This window comes from Cydia splendana, chromosome 26 (genome assembly GCF_910591565.1).
Source record: "Cydia splendana chromosome 26, ilCydSple1.2, whole genome shotgun sequence".
NCBI classification, from domain to species: Eukaryota; Metazoa; Arthropoda; class Insecta; order Lepidoptera; family Tortricidae; genus Cydia; species Cydia splendana.
Window position 1 is genome coordinate 4,103,008 of NC_085985.1, and position 15,486 is coordinate 4,118,493.

The 15,486-nt window shown below is 40.2% G+C and overlaps 1 protein-coding gene and 1 long non-coding RNA gene across 3 annotated transcripts in view; one reads left to right on the forward strand and one right to left on the reverse strand.

The window, feature by feature from the left end:
• LOC134803477 (uncharacterized) overlaps positions 1 to 15,486 on the reverse strand; it is a 57,741-nt gene continuing 42,255 nt past the window's right edge. Inside the window, exon 3 of the long non-coding RNA XR_010145988.1 lies at positions 1 to 14. This is a non-coding gene — a long non-coding RNA (uncharacterized LOC134803477). The remainder of the gene's footprint in view (positions 15 to 15,486) is intronic.
• The window catches only part of LOC134803253 (transferrin-like), a 43,083-nt gene continuing 28,034 nt past the window's right edge, over positions 438 to 15,486 (forward strand). For both annotated transcript variants that reach the window (XM_063775985.1, XM_063775986.1), the window contains exons 1-7: positions 438 to 516; positions 4,980 to 5,064; positions 5,585 to 5,721; positions 6,104 to 6,252; positions 7,247 to 7,391; positions 8,100 to 8,284; positions 11,277 to 11,419. In XM_063775985.1, coding sequence (XP_063632055.1) covers positions 453 to 516; positions 4,980 to 5,064; positions 5,585 to 5,721; positions 6,104 to 6,252; positions 7,247 to 7,391; positions 8,100 to 8,284; positions 11,277 to 11,419 — 908 coding nt within the window. In that variant the 5' untranslated portion in view covers positions 438 to 452. The remainder of the gene's footprint in view (positions 517 to 4,979; positions 5,065 to 5,584; positions 5,722 to 6,103; positions 6,253 to 7,246; positions 7,392 to 8,099; positions 8,285 to 11,276; positions 11,420 to 15,486) is intronic.

Sequence of the window (15,486 nt, forward strand, 5' to 3'; positions counted from 1 at the left end):
TTTAGGAGTAGTATCTCTATTTTTCACCATTTGTTTGTCCGCCCCTCAACAAGCCAAGTCTTAATTTAATTTTTAAAGTTTATAATCTAACTAGGTGCATCTGTTATTACTGCTGTAACACAAGCTCGCGCTGTACACCGACCACCATCGTCACAGTTCAAAGTCTAGTCAAAACTGTCAATAGTTATAAACAACTCCAGTCTTTATCACCTCACTTATCTCTAGGTTTACGTAGTATATCTATCTATAGTATACATAAATATACAGTTAATCGTTATCTACTCGATATTATATCACCTACATTTACACTGAATTTCGAAATAGATAAGATAAGGGTATTAGCAAGCTGAAGTCCTGAATTTCATACATAGTAGGCCGAGATATCGCGAGCTGTAGATGGTTTTATAAAGTAGTATAAATTTAAGATTTTTTAGTACTTTAAGTGTTGTGAAATGGCGCTGAAAAGTTTTATTTTGTTGTCTATGCTCTTGGCCTTCGCGGTCGCACAAAACAGATGTAAGTACTGTATGATTTTTTTTTTTGTTGATTATGTAAGACATTTTATCTTGAAGGTTGTTGCTACTTATTGATTAGAATGATTAGAGATGGTGACTTTTGTGTATGAAAAGTTTTAAGTATAAAATATACCGGGTGTGGCCTGTAACACGAGCTAAATTTAAACTGTAGGCTGTACTCCTCAAACTGACCAACATTCGTTCAGCTACTTTTAAAAATTGTATTTTTACCACTTATTATTATTGCTTAAAGCTTGCCACTTTAAAGTGTATTTTAAGCAATAATAGTGGTTTAAAGTAATAAAGATTTATTATTATTATTCTAAGACGCAACGTATTGCAAATTTTGTTACGTTTAAAGCGTGACAAGCAACTTAATTACACTGATGATGGCGTCCATTGAAGATAATATTTAATTTGTATAAAAAAACAGGAAGTTTAAAGATCTCATAATTTTTATAAGTCACACAAAGGTGTCATCGTTTGAGGAGTATAATCTATGTTTACATTATTTACTCGTGTTACAGGACACACTCTATATAAATAAAGCCTGGCCAGGAATATATGATGACGCGCCATGTTGCGGAATTTCACCGGAACTATTTTTTTCATACTATACTGAACGGTCACCCTATAGATGAGGATAACAGCGCCCTCTTGACAATGATCATATATTACTGGTCAGGCTTTAAAGATTTATAAAGATTTAGTTTGATACAAAATTGTTGACAGAATGGATTTGTAACTATTAGATAACCAACAAAAACATTATTTGCTGCCAAACAGAATAAAACAATACGAGCAGTTAGTAGTTCAAGAACTAAATTAATGAGTAAACTATGTCTTTTATGCAAGTAAGTGCAGCATTTTTCGCTGTCTGAAATGTTGATTCTCTAAAATTTTGGTTTGGCACCGACTTCAAAAACTAAGTAATTAGTATTACCGGTTGGTTATTAATTTTCTTTTTATTTGGTATTAATTAATTTTTGGTCGACGGAATAGGGACTGGACAAGGTTAGGGGTGAGGGGTGGGGTATATAAAAAATATTTTGTGCTTTTCAGTGGGTTGGTTTTTTAAGGTTCTCTGTTAAAAAAAAGAAATGGACAAAAGTTATTTTGTTTAAATGTTTTATTTTTAATTCTTCATTAAAGTTTTATTTATAATAATCGAACCAGTGGAAATATGTCTTTGATTATGTAAATATGTATACATAATACACTACACTTTTTGGTCCTTCGAACCGGATTGATTGAAATTTTATAATCCTACAAGTTTTTTGTCACGTGATGTCAATGAGTCACTGATCGATCGACACAATAATCATGATGACGATAATTCTCCGAAAGTCTTTCATGTGCCGTCAAAATAAAAACCGGCCAAGTGCGAGTCGGACTCGCGCACGAAGGGTTCCGTACCATTACGCAAATAACAGCAAAAAAACATCACGTTTGTTGTATAGGAGCCCCACTCAAATAGGTATTTATTATATTCTGTTTTTAGTATTTGTTGTTATAGCGGCAATAGAAATACATCATCTGCTATTACGGTTCATGAGATAAAGCCTGGTGACAGACAGACAGACCGCAGACAGTCAGACGGACGGCGTCTTAGTAATAGCGTCCCGTTTTTACCCTTTAGGTACGGAACCCTAATAAAAACCGACCTATTTAAAAAAGTACCCTTGTCACAAGTCACTGACAGTCTCAACACTGACATAAACGCTAACTTTCTATGCATCTTGCTCGTACTGACATACCAGAACTTAAACCTTCTTGAACTGTTAGGCTTAGTCAATTTGTGTCCGGTCTCTATTTCTGTTTACATTCAGTACAATGGTCGTATGGTTCTTAGAAGGAAATCTTAATCATTTTACTAGTCATAAAGGCATCATACACAGTGTATTATTACCGTCTGGATCGTGATTCAGCCGCCGCGCCTAGCGTTCAATAAATGTATCGCAAACTGATAGCGATAACTGTTATCAGTGTAAAGGACAGTGTAGTTAGGTACCTACCAGTGGCGGCGCGTCAAACAAATCCATAGGCAAGCCGGGGCTAATTTGGCTTACATATTTCCTTTACAACTCTGCTCAAACGTCCATAAACAGGCAAGCCGATGGGAATCGGCTTTTATGGACGCGCCGCCACTGGTACCTACTTACTTACTGGACATGTTTGTACTGGAAATGAACTAAAAATACTAGAGGACGTTTGTTGAATTGGAATGAGCTCCCGCCGAGGTTTTCTCGAACTTTTCTTGGGAAAATTCACAAAATTGGAGTCTTCTTTGTGAACAATGCGAAAGTTAGCAAATTGGGTACATTTTACTGAAGTTTTTCGCATTTTAACCTTAACCCAAACTAAATAGTTGACCCGACTAAATAAAGTTTGGGGTTCTTAAAAAAAGGAGTGTACTGTGTACTCATAAATCTCATAATAATACAGGATGGCTAAAAAATAACTACATTCCCGTTGCCAGGGAGGTTTTGGGATTATACTGAGCAACTTTTACTATGGGATCAACCCCAATCTCGCGAAAAAAAAATTGGGCTGTTTCATACATTTTGGCTGGTCCACAATTATGGGAGAGTACATTTTTTTTCAGGATTTCGAAGTTGGTCTCATAGTAAAGGTTGCTCAGTATAATCCCGAAACCGCCCTGGCAACGGGAATGCATTATTTTTTTAGCCACCCTGTATATTACCAGCCAACGTGAAGAAACCATTTGAAACTCGCTTCAAATTAATTTGCACTCTAAAACAAAACCTTTACCTCTTTTAGGAATGAATTAATTCCCCCGTATTAATGTAACCCACCATGTAATAATTGATCCAAAGTTAACATTACTTATCGAGTTATCAACGCAAGCCGTTATCAGATTACAAATAAAGGGGAGAAGGAACGGCATTTCGCCATGTTGCTATGCAAATATATCATGTAACATAATAAATATTTCGTGGCTTATATGTTAAGTTGTGTTAAGGTAAACGTATTGGTGCTCGACGCGGTCCCAGTACATGTCATCTTGAAACTTAAGTCATTGTAAACACTGGGCATAGGTGACAGCAAGGTGTCTTCTTATATTGGGCATTAGCATGTCGAGTACTAGTACGTTTACCTTAAATGTTTTTTTCTTTTCGTTTTGCCTCCAATATACGCTCTCTACTCTCTATTCTATTCAATTCTATATATACCTACCTATTTAAAGAGTCACAAGAATCTAGCTAACATTAAAGTAACTTATACCTATCTATGTCTGCTACTATATTTTTGACGCTAAAATAAATAATTAAAATCGGCCAAGTGCGAGTCGGACTCGGGCACGGAGGGCCCCACTTAAATATTTTTATAATCGGTTTTTAGTACTTTCGTATGTAAAAATTCTACTAATCGAAAAAAAACTATTCCTTACTTTCTGGAGCAGTTATATGCAATCTTAGAAAAAAGGGCGTCTTTGACCAATGCTAAGGGCGAGCAGATCTTCTATTACTATACGAATCCCTTGCCTTACGGGATTACCTCGGCATTTTCACTTAACTGTGTACCTTTAACGGCCGGTTAGCAATAATCACTAAACTGACGGTGAATGTTCAATCCCATACATTTTGACAGGAGGTTACACGTTACTAGGGAATGCAATGCCGGGATACCATCAGAATCACGAAATACCAGGATCCCGCATGCTATTTGCGGGATTAATCCCGCTCGTAAATTAAGCGGGATCCCGCGGGATTTGCGGGATTGAGGAGCGACGTGGTTCTTACGCGTTACTACAAGGAACACGTGCTCGGGCGCGTGCTGACTGGCAAAAAGTCTTCACGGAGTCTAAATGCATCTATGGAGGAAGGGGGTAATGACACGGAAGAGCATTTCGCCCGAATTTGTCTATTTATTTCATCACACTTACACGCTTGTACAAGGTGTTATTTCGCGTAGGCGACGCGATCCGTAATTCCTAAATTTGAACCCAGGACTGTCATGTAGGTACGTCCGAAATTAGGCAGTAGTTTTATTTTTTTCCCTCTTTTTTCCTCATAGGTGTGTGTGCCACGGGTGGTACAGAAATTACGAACTCGTGTTAATTAAGCCTTTCACACTCGATCGTAAATTCTTGATTACCGTAAATTATACCGTATGCCCTTAATACAAAATGGACTATTTCTAATTTTAGTTTACTTTTTGTTTTTAACCTTCAAATTCAGTACCCATTCGTAAATTTTTTTACTAAATTGCGGGATCCCGCAAATACCAGGATCCAGCGGGATTGAAAATGACAATCCCGCGAAATACCGGGATTGAATGCCTCATGCGGGATCGCATTCCCTACACGTTACTGAAACACGACTTGTCGCGCTTTAAACAAGGTAAAATGAAATTGCCCAACTACGATATAGCGAGAAAGATGGTGCTGCCATCTACCTATTCAATTTGGTACGATTTCTTATTGTGTGCTTGTCATTTCAGATCGAGTATGTGTATCGTCAACGAGCCAGTGCCAAGCTTTGGAGCTGGGGGACTCTCAAGCCATCTGCACCCCGGTTGAATCCAGGTTAGTTATATATATATCCCGGTATGACGAGTGCAATTTGGTTTGACGTTTAACCTTTTCGACGCCGTGTCAAACACAAAAGCTGTCACTCGGACGCACGTCACCGAAGTGTCAAAACTGAAATTGAACTTTATGCATATGCACGTAGGTCTATGTTGCTCTGTGGTTTGTGACCGATTAATCCGTCTTTGGCGTTGAACCTGCGGTGCGGATATATCGGTCATTGGCGTCCAAAAGGTTAAAAACTGCTAGAACAAAGTGAGAATCGTGACGTTAGTACGGTTAGATAGATAGATAGAATACTCTTTATTGGCACACCCCAGTAAAAAGATACAAAAGAAAAGTACAATACTACAAGTACTGTAAGTACAAGTACTGTGGCTTAGGTACAAACAGCAATACTATTAACTGTCCATCGGTGGACCTTATTACAAAAGGCATAAGGACAGGAAGGCACTGGATGGACAGTTTCTGTTTTAAAATCAGTGAAATTTAACGTATTTGTCCCGATTACTTTCAGAGTGGACTGCGCGTTGCAGCTAGCGCGCGGCACAGCTGACGTGGGCTTCTTCAGCGATGAGGAGCTCCTGGTCCTTGCGCAGACGCAGCCCAGCGACCATCGCGTCATTGCCACCGTCAGGGACGTCACTAAACCAGGTCAGAGACAGACTATACGTCCAAGGGCCATTTCCCACCTCCTCATGGTCTTTCCTGGCTCGCGTCGTACAGACCGTATCGCGGGAGCCGTGTAAAGGATGACTCACGTTAGACCGGGCCGTTTCCGGGCCGGAGCTTCCGGTGCATAGTTTTCTATGGAAAGCGTCACGTGATCGCCTGTCATGTCATAGAAAAGTAAGCGCCGGAAGCTCGGGCCAGGACACGGCCCGGTCAAACGTGAGTCATCCTTAACGGTCCGGCTTTCCGTCCCCCCTACACGTTGCTTCTTGACTCCCTACAAAATTCTTTAGCTCTTTCCGCATAGTCTCTACTTACACGTTTTATTCTATCCTCACCGTACTCATTGATCAACATCTTGCAGGTGCCGTGTCCTTCCAGGCAGTGGCGGTGGTCCGCAACACACACACTAATGGACTAGATGGACTGCGTGGCAGCAAGTACTGCCACCCTGGCTTAGGCGAGGCTGCGCTGCGCTGGTCGCCGCGCGTTGAGAAAGAACTTGAGACCAGGGTAAGATTTAAGGCAAAACCGCGCTCCGATGGTCGCCGCGCGTTGTCAACGAACTTGAAACTCGAGTTAAAGAATTAAAGGACGGCAGGCAGAACTTAAGTTACTAAAAGTGGAAGCCAGTGAGTTCTACTCCCACCTGGGGCTTAGGCGAGGCTCATACCAATGAGTTTCTCGAAAATTTATTGATTGAGTTATTTATTTATTAAAAATACATATAAGCATTACAGAGCATGTCTGAGTCGCTTACATACTATTTAGTTACCAAATAAAAATATATCAATGGAATTAAATTAAATTTAAATTTTTATGTTGGAAATTGATTTTCGAAATATCATTTTTGATACGTACCTACTACGTATATTTTTTCGGTGGAGGGAATCATTGTGAGATGACCTGCATGTATCTGCAAAGAAATAAGTAGTAGTAGTAGTAGTAGTAATCACTTTATTGTACACAACACAGGTTTACAAAAATAAATTACAGTAATGGAAGTACAAAGGCGAACTTATCCCTATAAGGGATCTCTTCCAGCTAACCTTCGATTAGATGAGAGGAAAACTCCAGTCAGGTCAGATAGACAAACTTACGGGATGTACAGTAATATTTAGAAAAAGTAAACTAACGTATTGTCAACTCATAAAATACATAAATAATATTATAGAATAAAAATACATAAAATACATACTAGCATACATACATACAATACAAGAAGTGTGTAGAAAGTAGAACGGACCAATAGAAAGTACTCTCTCTAAGCGGGTGTTGTGCCTGGGGACCGAAGTCCACTGAGAGTTGTTCAGAAGTAGTATTTATAGGAATTATGTAAGCGTGATGTAGAACGTGCTAACGCCATCTGTTACAATCTTGTGGCACGACGTTGCCAGTGATAGAGGAGACGTCAAATATATAATCCTCACTCTGCATTAGACCAGCGTACTGACTTTGGGCTGGTGAAGACAGAAAAGTTGAGAAAAGTAATATATTGTTGTTTCAGGCCGCCAACACGGACCGCTGCCCAGACGCAGACTACAAGTTCAAGACAGCCGAGGAGATGGAGGTGGCCGCTCTGAGCCACTTCTTCGGAGACTCCTGCCGCCCTGGAGCCTGGAGCGCTAACGCTACCGTTGACGCCGAACTCAGTAAGTCAACATAGTCCTTCTAAGATAAATCTGCCCCGGCTAAAGGATGACTCACGTCTCTCGTTAGACCGGATCGTGTCCGGGCCGGAGCTTCCGGCGCTTACTTTTCTATGACATGACAGGCGATCACATGATGCTTTCCATAGAAAACGAACAGTCTAACGTGAGTCATACTTAAACTAAGGAATGAGGTACCACTTCAAACGTCATATCTTCATGGGCATTTGACTTTGATTTGTGGCACTCTGTCGTTTTCCGAGTAGTTTCAGAGTTATCTTGGACTGACCCATTGTACGACTGTACTGTACGTAACAGTTTAGAGGTTGACAGCTACTTGCGTAGACGGACATTAAGCTAAGTCAGCACAGAATTTGCAGCACCACGTTAAACGACAAATTTCTATGAACATAGATATTGACGCTGCAAGTGCTGCAAAACGTTTTATCGTTGCAGAATTAGTTTAGTCTCTTATATTTTCTGGGCAACTTGAGGACTTGGTTAAGTACTACGTATTCCGTTTTAGAATTCTATACCCGAAGGGTAAAACCGGGACCCTATTACTAAGACTCCACTGTCCGTCTGTCTGTTACCAGGCTGTATTTCAGGAACCGTGATAGTAAGGAACCCTCGGTGGCGAGTCCGACTCGCACGTAATTATCCGGTTTTCTACATCTATTTCAGTTTATAATTTACTGCTTTCTTCTACAGAGCGTCGGTTCCCCTCCCTCTGCGCGCTGTGCGGCCCGAACTCCTCATGCGACTACACCATCGACATGGGCGTCACTGTTGCTGGAATCAACAACAACAACGCTCACGTCAAGGCCCTGGAGTGTCTCAGGACTAGCGGTGATGTCGCTTACGTGGCGTGGCAGCATGTTCGCGAGTTCTTCACGGTAAGCTTTATCCTGTAGCTGCTGCGCACATTCCCGCGCAGGGTTGTCTGCGCGGGGAAGAAAAGTCTGCGCAATTGTCAATTCATTACTGTCATAGAGAAATAAAACTATATTTCATAAGAATTAGCATGTTTTAATCTTGGGCCCTAAAGTGGTGACCCCGCATTCAGAGCAGCACCCAGCCTTCCAAAAACATGTCTGATAACGAAACGACCGAAAAGTTCGAACCTGCAGTTTCGAGCCCGTTGCTAGAGCTCTCAGGTATCGCGACCAACATTCGTATTCCGCCAATATGGCGCGACCAAATAAGACTTTGGTTTGTGCAATTTGAATCCATCGTCGCCCCCCTCAAGAAAGGCGACCAGGCAATTGTCTATATATATGTCTGTGAAACATTTTAGGAAAATGTTCGAAGGCCGTGAGTTAATCATTTTTACGGATCATAAGCCGCTGACATACGCACTTATGAAAACGTCATCTGAGTCAGAAACTCCTCGCCGTTCCAGACAGCTGTCATTCATTAGCGAATTTACCAGCGATATCAGGCACGTAAGTGGCCAAGATAACGTGGTTGCGGACGCATTGTCACGCATCGAGACTATCACCACACCATCCGTGTTCGACTATGATAAACTCGCACAATTACAGCAGAATGACAAGTCTATCAACCATTTGTTACTAAAAAAGAATATAGAATTAAAGAAAATCATCTTGCCAAACTCAGCAGAGCCGATTTATTGTGAAGTATCTACATCAGCCATTAGACCTTACATACCTGAAGATTTACGCCGCACTGCCTTCGATACCGTGCACAATATAAGTCACCCGGGTATCAGGACTACTAGGAAGATGATACAAGAGAGGTATTTTTGGCCATCTATGAACAAGGATGTCGGCATTTGGGCCAAAACTTGTATCCAATGTCAACAATCGAAGGTTCAGCGTCATACTTACAGCAACGTCGGATGTTTCACACCGAGCGCACGTTTCCAACATATACATACTGACCTCGTCGGTCCTCTGAGTACTTCATCGGCTGGACACCGGTATTTACTCACAATTATAGACAGGACAACGCACTGGCCTGAAGCAATACCTATTCGAGATATGACTGCTGAAACTGTGGCTAAAACTATATACGAAGCATGGATCGCACGTTTTGGGTGCCCATCAACTATAACAACTGATCAAGGCCGTCAATTCGAAAGTGAACTTTTTTCATCTCTGACTAAATTACTTGGCATCGAAAGAGTACGTACAACAGCATATCACCCAGAGAGCAATGGTAAAATCGAGCGCTGGCATAGATGCCTAAAGGCAGCTCTTATGGCGCGGCTGTGTGATCGAGATAAATGGGTCGAAGAACTCCCCACTGTCCTGCTTGGACTACGCTCAGCGCTGCGCAGCGACTCTGGTGTCAGTGCAGCCCAACTTACGTATGGCTGTTCACTCCGTTTGCCAGGAGATTTCATTTCATCGTCCATTTCTGTAAATCCTGTCATAAATTTTGATTACGTCGAACAACTTCGGCAAATCATAAATGATCTCAAGCCTACGCAAAAGGTACACTCTAGCAGTAGAAGGATTTTTGTGCATCCTGATTTGCAGAATTGCGAAAATGTTTTCCTGCGTGAAGATGCAGTGCGCAAACCGCTACAAGCTCCATATAAAGGGCCCTATCCAGTATTGAAGCGTAGTGATAAAGTTTTCACAATACAATTGCCAGGACGGGTCGTCGCAGTATCCATTGACCGCTTAAAGCCCGCCTATACAGTGAATCTGAGTGAACCTGGTAATGCTAATGAACCTCCGGCAAAGTGTACTCGGTCAGGTAGAACCGTCAGGCGACCAGTACGCTTCGCTTGAGGGGGAGCCCTGTAGCTGCTGCGCACATTCCCGCGCAGGGTTGTCTGCGCGGGGAAGAAAAGTCTGCGCAATTGTCAATTCATTACTGTCATAGAGAAATAAAACTATATTTCATAAGAATTAGCATGTTTTAATCTTGGGCCCTAAATCCTCAAATATACTCTGTATCTTTAGGTACTTATAAATAAAAGTAAACAAATAATTGGTACATTTTCGGGTAGTTATAACTTATAACATTTATTGATTAACCAACCAAATACTAAACCACCTGGATCTGTCACTGAACGACCTTACTACTAACCTACATTATTTGATCATGTAATGTTTTCATCTACCCTCAACTGGCTTACGAAGTAGATAGAGTAGATTAGTAGATTTTGTTTACTCTTTTTTAAATACCTAATAAAGATACAGCCTATAGCGACCGCACGGGTTAACAAATTATAGGTACACCTAAACCTTTCTAAAGAATCACTCGGTGAAAAATGCATGAAAATCCGTTCAGTAGTTATTGAGTTTACTCGCGAACATACAAACACACAAATATACAGACGCGGTGGGGGACTTTGTTTTATAAGGTATAGGGATAATTCTCTTAATTTATTCGCAACACCGGTTGTCTATTCTTGCTCAACAATTGATCCCATCATGCACATAAGCATCAATGTCAATCCTTTCAAGAACAACAATACTAATCTAAATATATAGGATCTTGAGCACTACCTTTTATCAGCACGTGAATTTATCTGATCGCAGTTTTCATTTAATTTTGAACATATTATCTGTGAAGTCCGGAGGATCTTGATATTTGCCTATGCTTATAGTAGATAATCTCTGACTTTGATGAATTTAACTACAACGATATCCATAACTTTAACAAAAATGGTCTCTCTTTGATTTAACTGAACGGAAAGAATTGAAAACACATATTTTTGCTAAATACTTCCTAAGCCCGCTCCACACTCGTGCGCGAATCGCGGCGCCAAGCTGCGACCGCGCGCGAGTGTGGACTCGATATCTCGTGAGTGTGGAGGGCCCTCGACAGTATTAGAAGTGTTAGAATACATTAAATTGTTTTCATAAAGTATTTTAATTTGTTTTTATTTCAACATTTTACTTCCTACAGGTTCGCAACAACGACATCACTGGTAACTTCTCCCTCCTCTGCCCCAACGGCACACTGTTAGCCCTCAACACCACAAACCTTGCAAATACCAGCGCGCCATGTGCTTTCGTCTCGCAACACTGGAGCGCCATCGTTGCTACTTCGTAAGTGCTTGATCAGTCCTCTCTTGACGCCTCTGTTTCTCTTTAATGCCACAGTTTTTTGTAAACAACGATCAAGAACCCTCGTGGTTACAATTTGTCTAAAGAGCATTGCGAAAGACCGACTGGCTAACATACGCAAATTTCTTAAAACGATATGACATTTGAGGTGAAAAAAATCATTTATTTACATACAAGATATATATTTACAGTGGTATTACTAAACGAAATTAATAACTAGCTCAAATCTAAAATAGGTCCCTGAGGCATTGTACCAAGGATGCTGGCGGCATTTCCACGCTGTATCGCAATGCTGATACGTTGTGCGAGGTACCCGCCAGCTCTACGGTCACCAGTTACGTCAACCAGGCGCTTCGCGATTTCTGGTATCCAGATTCTTTTGATAGAGACCAAATACCACCCTGGCCTTAGTTGGGGCGTGGTAGCAAAATACTGTCTTCTTGTTTAGGAACCAGCAAGGTCACCTTGGTCGCAATCTTTGTTAGCCTCTGTGTGGCCTTAAGGTCGATAATTGGGTACTTTCAACTACTTAAAAGAAATTATTTTACACTGTGCACGAAATAAAGCACCAGATAATTATTAGAAAAACATAGATAGCAGCTATATAACCTATAAGATAACGCACCTATATTCTTGCTCGAATACTAAACGTATCTTTATTTTTATAAAAATTACTAAAAATTTAGTGTTTGACGTTCTTTAAGTACGTAATCTTGACATTCGCATCCGCATCCGCGGACGTTTTTAGTAGGTAGGATATTTAAAGGGTCAAAAAATCTGTATCGGCAACATCCCTGGTTCGTATCCTACCGAGTGCGCCATGTAATATTAGAATTTAAATTAACAACAACCATGTCTAGTTTGGTCTAAGATTTTCAACTAAACATACGTAGATTTAGTTTTTAATTTTTTTAGGTTAGTTATTTAATTAAATGTTTTATTATAGGTATGTGTGGGGGTTTTCAGAAAAAATGGCGCCGTTTACTTTTTTTCAAAAACCATCAACTTTTGGGTTATTTAGACTCAGAATCACGAGTACTATTGAATGAGACAAAGAAAAAAAGTTTCCCCAGTTTTTCATATAAGGGCAATGAGTAATTTTGGTCCATATCCTCAATACTTATGAAACCTATGCCAAATGATAGCTTCAATGCTATGATTTATTTCATACTATGACAGTTAAGTCGAAGTCGCGGGCCAACATGGTCTTTTTTATATAAATAAAACCCAGTACGGCAACGGTTTCACCATAGTATGTTTTATTATAATTCTATTATTATTATTAAGAAAACGACATAGGTATTAATTGTAGATATTTAATATTGTAGGTAGGTAGATACCTACATAATACCTATGTTATTTTTTGATTAATATAAATACAATGATAATAAAATGCATAACGTGTCGTTTTCTTTCTATTATGATAAAACATACTATGGTGAAACCGCGCGTTGCCGTACTGGGTTCTATTTATATAAAAAAATCGGGCAAGTGCGAGTCGGACTCGCGCACGAAGGGTTCCGTACCATATAAAAAAAAAAACAAAAAAAAAAGCAAAAAAAAACGGTCACCCATCCAAGTACTGACCACTCCCGACGTTGCTTAACTTTGGTCAAAAATCACGTTTGTTGTATGGGAGCCCCATTTAAATCTTTATTTTATTCTGTTTTTAGTATTTGTTGTTATAGCGGCAACAGAAATACATCATCTGTGAAAATTTCAACTGTCTAGCTATCACGGTTCGTGAGATACAGCCTGGTGACAGACGGACGGACGGACGGACGGACGGACGGACGGACGGACGGACGGACGGACAGCGAAGTCTTAGTAATAGGGTCCCGTTTTACCCTTTGGGTACGGAACCCTAAAAAGACCATGTTGGCCCGCGACTTCGACTTATCTGTCATAGTCTGAAATAAATGATAGCATTGAAGCTATCATTTGGCATAGGTTTTAGTCCGGTGGCCGGCTGCATGAAACAAACCTCATCAAAAAATAGAATATACCTACCCTGTAGAGGTACCTGACATTTAGTAGCTTCCAACGCACTTGGTCGGCCTAGGCTTAACCTGGCAGATTTTGTACAAATGGCAAAAACGTTGGACAAAAATTCATCAAAAAAAACCTCATCGAAAAATAGAATGAAACTTGTATGGTAGGATACCTGACCTTGAGGACAGTAAAAAAAAATTGGTCGGCCTCATCTTAGCCTGGCAGTTTTTGCAGTCCGACCAGATTTATTGGGTCACGTGAGAGCTACAATTTACCTCATCGAAAAATAGAATGAAACAAACGGATTCTAATAGCTAAAATAAGCCTGTTGACGTATGTCTTGGTCGGCCTCACCTTAACCTGGCAGTTTTTGCAGTCCGACCAAATTTATAAAAAAATCATCAAAATTTTTTTATCGAAAAATCGTAAGAAACTGGTATGGTACGATGGCTGCCTTTGAGGACAGTAAAAAAAAAGTGGTCGGCCAAATCCTGTGTTGGCAGGTTCCTGTGTCCGACCAATTTTGTGGTACCACGTGAGAGCTACAATTTTACCTCATCGAAAAATAGAATGAAACAAACGGATTATAATAGCTAAAATAAGCCTGTTGATGTATGTCTTGGTCGGCCTCACCTTAACCTGCCAGTTTTTGCAGTCCCACCAAATTTATAAAAAAAACATCAAATTTTTTTTATCGAAAAATCGTATGAAACCTGTATGGTACGATAGCTGCCTTTGAGGACAGTAAAAAAAAAGTGGTTGGCCAAATCCTGTGTTGGCAGGTTCCTGTGTCCGACCAATTTTGTGGTACCACGTGAGAGCTACAATTTACCTCATCGAAAAATAGAATGAAACAAACGGATTATAATAGCTAAAATAAGCCTGTTGACGTATGTCTTGGTCGGCCTCACCTCAACCTGGCAGTTTTTGCAGTCCGACCAAATTTATAAAAAAATCATCAAAAATTTTTTTATCGAAAATATGTATGAAACTTGTATGGTACGATAGCTGCCTTTGAGGACAGTAAAAAAAAGTGGTCGGCCAAATCCTGTTTTGGCAGGTTCCTGTGTCCGACCAATTTTGTGGTACCACGTGAGAGCTACAATTTACCTCATTGAAAAATAGAATGTAACAAACGGATTATAATACCTAAAATAAACCTGTTGACGTATGGCTTGGTCGGCCTCACCGTAGCCTGGCAGTTTTTGCAGTCCGACCAAATTTGTGGTACCACGTGACAGCTACAATTTACCTCATCGAAAAGTAATCCTAGTAGTTACCACCAGCTCGGTTTGGTGGTACCTACTGGGAATTTTTATTCCCAGTAGTTACCACTGGTAAACGGTGGGAATTTCTTTTCTACAAACCGAGCTTCGAAGGAGAAATGCTACAGTTGATGGAAAAAAGGCTGATTTGATGCAAAGATAATCACTTAATATATGTGAGGTTATCTTGTGTATTTTACCGTTTATTAAAATTTTGGAAGGCTCACGTGCAGTTTTTCCTCTTATATTACAAGTGTTCGATTGAAAACTAAGCTTTGGTGTATAGTTGTATACCTGGATCACCTGCATGTACAAGAAGGCGTTTCATATACGCCCGCCCATCAGATAGGTACACAAAGTCATGATGCGTATGGAATACAGCATGTGTGGCCAAGCCATTATGCCCTAAATTATGTACTACTTCGTTAAAACTTAGCTTACCTGTGTATTTACTCTTTCCAAAATATTTATCTTCCTTAAAATGCAGCCTACACAAACGGTCTTTGTCATTTGCCTTAGTTTTTGGTACTCAAAGCTTTTTCTCACCGATTTATGCATATCGGGTCCTTGGGAAAAAAGGGAGATCCTATAGGTATATTTCCACAATTTGTCGCACACTATTGCAGTATTGTGGAGAAAAAAAAAAACATACAACCGAATTGATAACCTCCTCCTTTGGGATTTGGAAGTTGGTTAAAAAAGGAGAATGTTTACAATTTATTGGAAACAATGTATGTGATTTGACAGTGACAGCAACTCCACTATGGAGGCGCCACCTGGCGTGATAAAATG